At 35.2% G+C, this 12,793-nt stretch overlaps 1 protein-coding gene across 1 annotated transcript; it reads left to right on the top strand.

The window, feature by feature from the left end:
• The first annotated feature begins 317 nt into the window (after positions 1-317).
• Cylc1 (cylicin 1) lies at positions 318-8,176 on the top strand. Its single transcript, XM_051141817.1, has 5 exons — positions 318-400; positions 2,053-2,093; positions 4,170-4,285; positions 5,154-6,824; positions 8,144-8,176. Exons 1-5 carry the CDS (start codon positions 318-320, stop codon positions 8,174-8,176), a joined length of 1,944 nt encoding a protein of 647 aa, XP_050997774.1.
• The last annotated feature ends 4,617 nt before the right edge of the window (positions 8,177-12,793 follow it).

The following is a 12,793-nucleotide window of genomic DNA, read 5'->3' on the forward strand; positions in this document are numbered from 1 at the left end:
TTCTGTATTTCTTTAAGGTACTTATTTATTTCTTCTTTAAATGCCTCTATGATCTTCAAAAGCATAGATTTAAGGTCATTTCCTTGTGTTTTAGTTGTGTTAGGGTATCCAGGGCTGCTTGCAGTGTAATTGGATTCCAGAGGTGCAATATTTCCCTAGATTTTGTTGATCGTGTCCTTACACTGGCCTTTATCCATCTGGTTGTCTCTGGCATTGGCTGGTTGTTCCTGGTATTCACTGGTTTTCTCAAGGGTATGGGAAGAGCTCTTGGCAGGAAGCTGGATGTCCCTAGAGGTGCCCTCCTAAGGATGGTAGGTATGGTTGTAGACCAGCTCCCAGATTTTGGGAATAGACTGAAGTTCTCTTCAGGTGGCTGTGTCCCAATTAGACCCACAATTCGGTGATTGGAGTGGGAATGTTTAGCCTATATGATCCTGAGGACCAGCAAGTCTCTTCAGAATACCAGGAGCCTTTCTCTCTCTAGGGGAACTCCCAGAGTAAGCAACCCACAAGTTCATTTGCTCAATGGTCTCTGAGTTCAAGCTGCCCAGCCACCTTGTGAGCTGGCCATTTCCATTTTGGAGTGAGATCCTGTATGCTCCTAAGAAAAAAGCAAAAACTTAAAACTATTTAAGAAATCTATAATGCTTTTGTTTTCAAAATATTCAGAGCAAAGGCTTTGGAGTAGAGATGAGTACCTAAGTTTTCAAATGGAGACTTGACTAACAAAGTCCAGAGATTGTGATACATAAATTAAAGATTAGTACTCAGATAGGCTTATGTTTTTTAAGTATTTCAAATTAATTCTAATATTTACTTCCAGTTGAAAACCTCTGAATTATGTATATATTTTTATAATTTATCCTTAAAATTATACATGTGTACTGTATTTACGTTATTTCCTCTTGTGCTAGCTAACTTTATGTCAACTTGGCACAATTTAGAGAGTCATTTGGGAAGAGGGACCCTCACTTGAGGAAATATGTCTGTAAGATTTGTCTGTACTCAAGTCTTTGTTATATTTTCTTGAATGGTGATTATGTCAATGGTCATAAATCACAGGGTAGGGGCAATATCGCTCCTGGTCTTGGAATGTCTAAAAAGCAGACTGAGCAAACCACGCTGAGTAAGCCAGTAAGTAACATTCTTCAATGACCTCAGTTTCTGTCTCCAGGAAGCCACCTTGAATTTGTATTCTGACTTTCCTGGATGATGGAATATAAGTTGTAAGGTGAAATAGCCTTTTCTCTCCACATTGCTTCTGATCATGATATTTTATCATAGCAATGGAAACCCTAAGTACCATCTCCCGCTCCTCCTTCCAACACCTTCCAATTCCTTCCATGGCTCCTGTTCCCTCTCAAATTTGTGGCTTCTTTTTCTGTAGTTATTATTGTTACATATGATATATGAATAAATATATAATCTGCTGACTCCAACTGGTATTAGTGTGAGTATGTTTTTAGGGCTGACCACTTAGTATTAAATGCACAATTAGCGGGTACAACCCTGTGGAAAACTCTCACTTTCTCAGCAATCATTAATTGTCTGCAATTAATCACCCGAGGTAAGACCCCATGGGATATTTTCCCCCATCTGTGTTGGCATGTCAAATGATATTTCCATGCTTCATGTCTTGTTTCGGCAGCCATGTTGCTAAGATTTTATGGGTGCAGCTTCCCTGTCATTTATATAAAACACTATATCTCAGCATATTCCAGGATCCTCTGACTTTTATCATCTTTCTGCCTCTCATCTGTAATATTCTCTGAGTATCTTTAAAGCTTTACTAAGATAGTCCCTATTTAATGATGAGTATGGACTAGGCCTTTTCTGGTTATTAGACCTTTTCTGGGTATTTAGGAAGTGTAAATAGTTTGGATTCAAATGTAAATACATCTTGTTATTTTGGTTTATTTTTATTCTATAATGAAGAATTCGACAATGAGAGAATGCATCAAACATATCAAAGTGCTAGTACTAAAAGATAATGCATGATAATGATTATCCATAGTACAAATTCAGTTTAAATGTTTTCTTTATCTTTTACAGACAAGAAGTAAACAGCTCAACAAATGATGACTGCATTTTGAGTAAGAATTTGTTCCTTGAAATTTGTTTTTGTTTACATTTCTAAACACTGAAACAAACAATGTCTAGTTCTCCCTACTAAATGTAGTAAGATAAAAACTGTCCTAAATTTGTTTCAGTTTTGACATATGCTTGTGAACATGCACACACACACACACACACACACACACACACACACACACACTGATTCTTTGTATATGTTTTTAGAGCTGTCCACTTAATATTGGATAAACAACAAGGGGGCTCATTCCTAGGAAAACTAATTGCTGCTTTCTCAGCAATCATTATTTGCCTGTAACTAGTCATCTAGGGGTGAGGGCCCATGAGATTCTTCGGTGTCTGTGTATATATTGATGTATGTACAAAACATTTCTGACTTTGAAGCATGTATTAGTTGATTTCAAATAAGAGATTTTTTAAATTTAAAAAATTTTAAAAACTATTCACTTTACATCCTGATTGTAGTCCTCTGCCTTGCCTACCCCCAGTCCCACACTCCCCCACTTTTCCCCTTTTGCCCCTCCCCTACTCCTCAGAAAGGGGAGCCCTCCTCTACCAACTGACCCCAGCCTATCAAGTCTCATCAGGACCACCTGCATCATCTTCCTCTGTGGCCCAGTTTGTTCTTTCTTCTCATATAGGAATCACAGTTACTCTCATAAGCTCCCTCTTGTGCTCAAACTTCACAATTACAAAATTTAAAGTGAAAAGGACAAGTAATATTAAAGTGATGAAAGTTGTTAGCAAATAATCCATTTGCTGAGAATCTGAAAGTTTACAGAGGTCTCCTTAACATACTATACTATACTAAAACACCCCTATAGTGGCATATTTTTTTTTCATTAGTTCCAGCTGTACCCTCAGTAAACTTATAAAGAACATTATAACATCTCAGCTAGGGATTGACTCTGAGACAAAATTGTATGGGAATCTTAATCTAGCTATTTGCTAGCTTTGTGATTTGGAATAAGAAATTTAACATAGGGCTGGAGAGATGGCTCAGCGGTTAAGAGCACTGACTGCTCTTCCAGAGGTCCTGAGTTCAATTCCCAGCAACCACATGGTGCCTCACAACCAGCTGTAATGTGATCTGATACCCTCCTCTGGCCTGCAGGTGTACATGTAGGCAGAGCTCTGTATACATAATAATTAATAAATAAATAAATACTTTTAAAATAAGAAAGAAATTTAACATATGGTGATGTGTTATTTTTACACATTTATAAAAAATTCAATGACATTATGTAATTCAAAAAGAATTGCCAAGTTGACAACTACGAAAGTCTTAGAACAGAATCCAGCATATAAAAGCACTAACTATTAGCAATATGAGCTATGCTGTAATTATTACTAAAACTACCGTCACATATAGCAGCTCTCCAGATATATGTAAAAACCAACCACATCTCTCATTAGCCTCTTCCTTTCTAGGAAAACTACCCTGAATTTTGTTTCCAATTCCTTTTTTGTCAAAGTTTCCAGACAGTTTAATATTCTTGATTTTTCTGTATATATCTTTATAGAGTTTATAGAACGCAAGACAATATTTGTAAGTATGGTTCTAATTTCTGTGGCTGGAGATGCCATTAAATTCAGAGGGGTAAACCTCCTGAGTAATCTCTGGAAATTCACACATTCACTGGTTACTTTATGCTCAGGTTTGTGCTACTTATTAAGTAAATCATAGAATAATTAATCATATTATCTCATACCCAACCAAAATGACTTTAAATAATCAAGACAGAAGAGACAATGTAAGCATTTGAGATGAAACAGTGGAAATATATCTATATTTCATTCCTATTGTTTTATTGAAGTAGATTAATATCATTATTTAAGCAACAATCTATAAAAACATATTTTATATAAAAATTATAATGTTAAACATAATCAAATGCTAACTGGAAAATTGGTCTTTATGTTCCCTAATTGCTATTCAGATAAACTGCAAGGAGGAGAGCTGTATTTGGAGTTACAATTTATTTTTACTTAAATAGTATATTTCTGACTCTACAATGCTTTTACATTCAAGAGTCTCATTATTAACTCCAAATTTTTATGTTATTTTCTCATCTCAGTCAATCAAACTAAAGAAAAATTGAATCAAGAACAATGTCTTGCTTTGACATTTTCCAAAATACTTATGCCAAATATGAAGAGATCAGGACCATCAGAATTAGAAGTTGCCATTCCTGTAAGTATGTAAAAGTCATTTTAAAACTAAATATATGCTAATAGCAACATATATATGTATATATATACATATATATAAACATAAACAGGACATACACAATTTTACTATGCAGGAATAGAATTTTAAATTTATGACTCTCTATTGAACAAAATTGTCCCCACATGTTTCAAGATGAACTTTTGTTTTTGAGATTATAGTTACATCATATCAATATTAGAAGTACTTTTTCATAGAGATTCCAGTGCTTTGCTATCATCTTTTGAAACAATATTCTTACTGTGTTATGTTGATTTATTATTTACATTTTAATATTGAATTATAACTTCAAATCTATAAGATTATTTTGATGTTATTTGATTTATTATTAGTGTCTTGTGTGAGCATAATGTTTGTATGAGTGCAGGTATGAGGGTACAAAGGCTCAGAGTACATCTTTCAGAAGGTGCTTCTCTTCCACGATGGGATTCAATTCAGGTCAACAGGCTTGTATAGTACCATTATGTGCTGAGTGATGTCACAAGCCCTATCAATTTGTTTTTAACTAAGGCATAAGACTGTAAAAAAAAATTATACATTTTTTCCTGCCCTTTTCTCACTCCAAAACTTCTTATATACCCCTCCTTGCTCTCTTTCAAATTCATTGTCTGTTTCTTCATTAATTGTTGTTACACACATGTGTGTGTGTATACATGTGTGTAACATTAGGAATATATAAATATGTTTGCACACACAATCCTTAAATAGAAAAAATATTTTTGATAAATAACTGATTAAAAATTTAGGCTGAAAATGAAAATATATAAATCATTCTTATCATAATTTTTATCTTATGATAAATTCTTATCATAATTCTCCCCAGTATTTTCAGAGACAAGAGAAAAAGAAAATTAAGAAAGGTCAGAAATCAACTCAAGTATGGATAAACCATTTTTTAAGAGACATTCTCCTCAGGTCATCCTTTTCTCTAGCTTCCATTATAGAGGCTCCATTCAAACATCTATACAATCCTCAAAACCATTATATAATGGCAGAAATGAGAAAGCCCAAAGATGATAAAAGAACAACAAAAAAAGCCAAGGAAAAAGTAAGCTCATGTGCAATAATACTGAAATCCAGGAAAATGATAACTGATGGGAATCTTGAAATAATAGACAACACAGAAAAAATTCCATCAAAATCATCACATAAAAGTGAACTTCTTAACGAGTCAATTTTCACATCAGAAACAATTCTAGAATCCAACAATTCTACAAAAACCTTAGAAATGGAGTCGAATAATGGTAGCAAAGATTCAATGAATTCCCAGGAGAACAATGATGAAGCCACATGTTACAAGGACAACACCAATACAGACTGCAAGAATAGCTTAGAGGAATTTTCTGATAACATATCAAAGTGCGTAAGCAGCTTAAATATGGATTTAATGTTGCTCATAAATGAACTCAGAGATGAATCCAAAGATTTTGAAGGATGGGCAACAAATTTCTCACAGAACAACGCAAAGAAGCCTACAAAGAAGGGTGGAAAGAAGGAAAAGGACTCAGATCCTGATTCTGGAGACACAAAAGATGCAAAGAAAGAAGGAAAGAAAAAGGAGAAGAAAGAATCCAGGAAAAAGAAGAATATAGAGTCTACTGATGCTGAATCTGTTGACTCCAGGGATGCAAAGAAAGAACCAAAGACTGATAAAAGAGAAAAAAAGAAAAAGAAGGATGCAGAATCCACTAGTGCTGAATCTGGTGACTCCAAAGATTCAAAGAAAGAGAAGAAAAAAAAGAATGAGGATAAAAAAAGTGCAGAATCTGTCAGTGCTGAAGCTGTAGATTCAAAGAGTGTAAAGAAGGAAACAAGACGTGCAAAAAAAGATGATAAGAAGGATGCATTCTTTACTGATTCTGAATCAGATACAGAGTCCAAGAAGATCAAAAAAGATGGAAAGAATGAAAATAAAAAGAACAAGAGGAAGCCTGTCAAGGAAGTAGAGTCTACTGATGCTGATTCTGAATCTGAAGGTGATCAAACACTTAAGAAAGGTGAAAAGGATAACAAAATCCCAAAGAAAGGAGAGAAGAAGGATGTAAAGAAGAAAGCAGAGTCTACTACTGCAAGTGAGTCTGATTTTGAAGTAAAGACGGAAAAGAAAGAGGCCAAAAAAGATACAAGAAAGGACATAAGGAGTTATACCGATTCAGGATCTGATGGATCTTCCAAAGGAGGCATGAGAATTATAAGACCCTCAGATACTGAATCTGAAGAGTTATCAGGGCTTAAAGTTATGAAGACCACTGATGATTCAGATGTCACATCTGCAGACTCAAAGAAGGGAATATCAGAAATAAGGAAAGGATTCAGATCATCATCCAAAAAGACTACTTTCGGAGAAAAGGGGAAGAGCGATGCAGTTGGTAGAATCCCTTCATCAAGACAAAGACTACCACTCCCTCCTTGTGAGCCATTTAAAGCATCAACCAAGCCCAAACGTGTCTGTCAGTGCAAGGCAACACCTCCACCTCCTCCAAAACCAAGATATGCTCCTTTGGTATGTTTACTACTATTTAATACTTAGGACAAATTGGATTTTGAAGTAAGACAGTTTTAAAATCTGAAAATATATACAGATATATTATCTAGGCAATAAATTCTTTTATTTCATATTTAACAGCATTCAATATTTAATAACATCAAAATTAGGAACTTGGGGGCAAGGAAGGTGAAAAATCCATTGAAACAGCTTAACCAAGTTGCCAAACAAATGCTTAAATTTCAAGAAAAAAAACACTTATTTTGACTAGAGTAGTGGAAAGTAGCTTGTGACTTAAAGCAAATATTTTACTTATACTCATTTTATAGAAATAGTTAACTATACAACACTTTTGGAAAACCGATTAAAACTCCATGGAAACATTTAAATGAATCATAAAGGCATTTCTTGGGAAGTTGTTCAATGAAGTAAGTCTAACTAAACAACTTGCACACAACAGGTTAAAAAAAAGATTCAGGAATACACATATCTTAGTTATTGTATCCAAGTTGAAAAAAAAAAGGTTTTAATGAACTCTGATTCTTACTGACAACAGAAAACAACAGTTACCTTTTCAGAAGTGACAAAATCTTATCTGCTTTATAACCATTCTTTCTGGGTTAACTCCCACTTCATGGGGATGAATACTTTGTTGATTTATAATTTCTACTTTTCTCATCTAAGAGATTGCTTCTTCCATTCCTCTCTTTTAAAGAGCCTAGATTTTGGAGGGGAGGCATAAATATACAAGTCACTTTGGAAGGCACTCCTGATATATATAATCATTGTCTTTCTAGATCTCTCTAATCTTTATTGAAGTTTTACCCAGTTATATAATCTTGGGACATGCATAACAAGTCTGTTCCCTCTGCTTTTACTTTGCTCATTATCTGTTCTTACCTGGGTAGACCTGATGCCCTCTGTCATGCTAAACACCATATACACATGTGTAAATACTTGCATTGGTACTGTAGAATTACTGTTGTACTTTTAAATTTGAAAATTTCAATCAATAAAAAGTGGTGACAGCATAGACTAATAATGTGACTTTAATAGGGCTTGCTTACTCTACAAAGAATGGTAGCTACACTAGCGTTTGGTACTTCTCTCCTTGAGTATGATTAGGTGCCCCCCCCAGGGGTTGATGTGCATGCTAATGTACTCCATCTTCAAAGCCTTCAAATTATAGATCTGTGGTGGCACCCAGGGAGGGACAGAATTTAGAAGCAATCCAAGTTCTCTTCAATCTACAATACTATGTGTTTGGTTATAATCTTTATATTGGGCATTCTTTATCATTAATGTTTTTATTTCTATCATTCAACTTTATCCTTCAGCCTGGAGTGGAGTGGATTCATAAGCTGCTCTGAAGAATAGGTGAGTCCTAGGTTTCACAAATGGCCTCATGAAAGCAAACTACTTTGAGACCAACATCTCGACTTCTGTGGAACCATAGTAAATAAAGTGAGCATTGCTGGCATCCAAATACCAAAAAAGGCTGCTTGTGAGTTAGTGTGTTTTCATAAATGTATATGTTTGTGTGTGCATTAGTGTGTATATGTGTTTGTATATGTATGTTTGTGTGTATTTAATAGGATTTTAGGGATAATTTACAGAGATATGTTCTCTATTTCTCAAATTTTTGAACTACTCAGACCAAAATGATGTAACATTTTACTCTATGCACTGGAGCTTTGTTCTGAAACAAATTCTGAGTTTGGATAAAAATGTAGCAACCGGATGGAAGACCTTGCCACATTTTATTAAGTCCTATTATACTTAGCATATAGAAAAGAAAATAGACAATAAAATATGCCAGATCCTTCCCCAATCATAAAGCTTGCACTACTTTCCAACAATGCCAAGCACGTATTAATCCTTAATGTGTGTGCTTTTTAGGGATACTGAACATCTAAACTCTAGTTTGGTCCCCAAAGTCTCATGAGCGTCTCAAAATTCAAAATATTTTCAGTTAATTTTCCTAAATGTCTATAGTCTTATTCCAATATTGCTCCAAAGTCCATGTATAAAGTCTGCACTGAGACTCAAAACAAACTCTTAGCTGGGGCAACCTGAAAGAAGGAAAGTGCAAAGGTCAGTGTTTTCATGATACATGATAGAGGGTAAAAATTCTAATTCCAAAGCTTCACTTAAGTAAAGGGCAAAACTGGGCTGGAGAGATAGCTCAGCCATTAACAGCTAGGCTCACAACCAAAAATATAAGAAAAAGGACAAAAGGGATTAGATCAAAGCAATATTTAAATCAACCAGAAAAAATGCACATTAAATCATAATGTTCCCTGTCAGCATCTAAGACATACTACAGCAAGAAGTGTGCTCCTAAGAATTTGCATAGCCCTGACACTGATGCTTTACTGATTACTATCCACATGACCTCTGTCCTCAGTGACTTATGCTTGATACCTGAATGTTTGTTTCTTCAGTAGGCATTCTGTATTCTTAGCATTTCCAAGTTGCCTTCACTCACAGAACTTCAGACATCAGACTGTCAGAGGTTATTTGTAGGGACTCTAAGGCCATTGGTGAAAACAGGAAGTAGAAACTGGTCAGGTAGGGCTGGTAGCCCAAAGCAGCAATTCTTAGGATGTCCTTGCTAGAGGCCAAGAATACTAGAAGACAGTTCTGGTTCCTGTTTTCTTGTCTGTCCACGTAATTGAGTGCCTCTGCCTAGAGTCTATATAGGAGGATACGACTTAAACTCAGAGAAGGTACCTGGACCTTATGGTTAAAGCAACTGAACTGATGAGTTCATCCTAGATTCCAAGCCTTGTTCCAGTTTCGCTATGAATTTTGTCAAAGGTGTTCAGTGTGTGCTATCCCTCCTCATTTCTCCCACACTGTATTTAACCCTTTTTTGCCTTACTATCACACTTTTCCCTTTTATACCACCCACATTTTATGTCCCGTCCATTGAAATCCTCTACCATGATACCTTACTAGTTTCCTGGCTTCTATGAATACTCAAAATTAAATATGCATATGTATAGTTTTAAAGCTAGTTTCTTTCACTATGTGTCTCAGTTACCCCACTCAATAATTCTTGCCAACTCTATCCATTTACCTATAAATTTCATAATTTTTCTTTGCATCTGAATAAAATTCTAGTGTATGTATACCACATATTTATCATTCATTTATCAGTTGGTGAACATATATAAGCTGTTTCCCTTTCCTAGCTCTTGTGAATACTATTTATACAAATATGGATGCACCAGTGCATCTGTAGTAGGATATGAATTCCTGTTGAGTAATACGGCTGAGTATATAATAGATATGTTTCTAGTTTTTTAACAGATTTCTACATTGAAGCAATCAGATTCTGGTGGGTTGGGAGCACAAGAATGGGAAGGTGCTACCAATGAGACACACAAATGGTTCAGTGCACAGATCCTCTGGTGGAAATGGCTTGGGCTCACCTTCATTCTAATCTTGATATCAATGTCTTCTAAGAAATGAGTAGATTTCAGATTTATTTTTAAAGACATGTCATTTTCTAAGAGCCTTGGGCAATTTCACATGTGTAAAATAGCACATATAAAAACATGTTTGTTATGTCATTGAAAATTGCAAAGTTTAGAGAGAATCCAATTACCTACCAATACATAATTACTTGAATATATAACAGTAATAGAACATGATGATGTGGTATGGGAATGTAAAAAATATAAAAAGACATATAATGTTTTATAAAGATATCCAATATAAAAAGTGAAAAAATCAAGAAGCCGATAGGATATATACTATGTTGGTTATATTTCTTTTAAAAGAATCAGGGAGTGCTGGTGATATAGGTCAGGGTAGAATGTGTGCCCAAGGCCTTGGGTAAAAATGAAATAAAAGAAAACTATATATATTTGCATGTATTTTTATACAAATATATCTATGGATCAAAAGTAATAAAAGATGTATTCAGAAACACAAGAGTGCAGGTTTTTTAAAAGACAGAAATTCGGAATGTGTGTAGAGGACCAGTAAGAGTGCTTCAGACTGTAATGTAAGTCACACAGCTGTAAAGGGGAAAAAGAAAAGAGGGATTATTATAAAGAGCTTCCTCTGAGTTGCTAATCAGAGAATATGTGAGCTAGGATAATGAGGAGGCCAGTGATATGGCTAATCTTTGGAGGAGTTGGTGTTAAAAAAAGAGGACTCTGCCCTTCATGTCTATACAGTGCTCATTGATAGGGCACAGTTTATGAGTATGGTTCCAGCGTGAGATCCAGTGCTGGATCTCAAAGAAGAAGCAGCTCGAGGTTGCCAACTGTATGTATTCCTTACAGCAGGATCTTGCTTGAAATGAGTCCCGAGCAGAAATTTTCCATGACTATCACAGCACGTATCCATATCGATATCCATCTAGACTCTAGAATTCACAGGCTTATTCTCCTCACAGTAAATCGAAACAGAAAAATACAGGAACAGTCATAGGGGAGGGGAGTAAGGGGAAAATGGGAGGGAGGGAAGAATGGGAGGATACAAGGGATGGGATAACCATTGAGATGTAACAAGAATAAGTTAATAAAAAATTTTAAAAAAGAAAAGAAAAGTACAGGAGTGAAACAACATCAACCATTACTGTCATTTGGCACACTTCATCTTACAGTGTCATTTCATGGTCACCACTTGCTAGTGGTGTATAGCCTCATTTCTTCCTCAATGCTCAATGTGTTCAAAATAAACCAAATTGTCAGATGGCAGTCAGGAAGTAAGGTAGAAAGGCTCTTAAACAACATCAGTTTATCCATAGGATGGGAAACTCAGACGGAGTCTTATTATGTGACACAAAAGTTGGCTTTCACTGAGGGATAGGCCAATTCTATATGTGTCTTTCACATTCCAGGCTCAGCAACACCAGGATGATCAACAGTAACTACTCGTATATCATCCATTCTTTTAGGCTTAGATTTCCCAACTAGCACCCTGAACTTAGAACAAGACAGATTTCCATTTCCACATACATTACTGTTTTGTCCTTAGCTGAGTCACTTTGTATACTGCAGAATATAATAGCCTTCTTATAAGCTAGTAAGGAACATCTTTAACTATAACAATTAGCATTTAGCTGAATATTAACTATCTTCTACTAAATGGCAAAACAAATTTGTGAAAAAGAGCCAGTGCCACTGTCTTTGCGTTTACTACTCCCACAAGTATTTTTTGTTTTGTTTTGTTTTTTGTTTTTTAAAATTTTTTATTATTAATTTATTCTTGTTACATCTCAATGGTTATCCCATCCCTTGTGTCCTCCCATTCTTCCCTCCCTCCCCTTTTCCCCTTATTCCCCCCCACTGCCATGACTGGTCCTGAGGACAGCAGGTTACCACAAGTATTTTAAATCTCTGATTAATTACATTGGCAAAAGAATTTCCTTCTAATGGGAATTTTTTCCTAAGTCACCAAAAGTGAATGGTTTAACATCTAGACCATCAACACATGTCCACTGGGGAAGAGATTGCTCCAGTAGCAAAGTATATCTATGCTACATGCTTTCTCAGAACACATCAGATAAAATTTTATTATTGTTGTTATTATTATTATTATTATTATTATTATTGATGTTACTACTAATAATACCGTATTGATTTGGGTATTCTGGGAAGTATATATCATGTTATCATTCAGAGTGTAAGATGGGTATTAAAAGAAATATTTATAAAGTATAAAGTACAAGGATAAAAAAAAGTCAGAGTTTTCAAACAACGGTATAGGTGTAGAACCTATGGGGAAAAAGGACTAAAAATATTCAATAGGAAGACCCTCTAACTACTGGCCAATAGCCAGTCCCCAAAACTGATCATTTAAGAAATTCCTTACAGGGTTGGAATGAGCCAGCCATATTACTGAATGATCCAGCTAAATAATTTACTAAAATCAGCCCTTGGTGACCATTATCTCATCATGAATATGGTGATGAATTCCAGAGGCATATGAGATAAAAAAAAATGCCACTCAACTACATATCCTTCTAC

The sequence above is a fragment of the Acomys russatus genome, chromosome X (genome assembly GCF_903995435.1).
Source record: "Acomys russatus chromosome X, mAcoRus1.1, whole genome shotgun sequence".
NCBI classification, from domain to species: domain Eukaryota; kingdom Metazoa; phylum Chordata; class Mammalia; order Rodentia; family Muridae; genus Acomys; species Acomys russatus.

Bases quoted from the DNA above. Each gene is read 5' to 3' on its own strand.
- Cylc1 (XM_051141817.1), top strand. From the start codon at position 318: ATGGTTGTAGACCAGCTCCCAGATTTTGGGAATAGACTGAAGTTCTCT. The intron at 401-2,052 runs GTGATTGGAGTG...TATCTTTTACAG, and splicing joins CCAATTAGACCCACAATTCG to ACAAGAAGTAAACAGCTCAA. The intron at 2,094-4,169 runs GTAAGAATTTGT...TTCTCATCTCAG, and splicing joins AAATGATGACTGCATTTTGA to TCAATCAAACTAAAGAAAAA.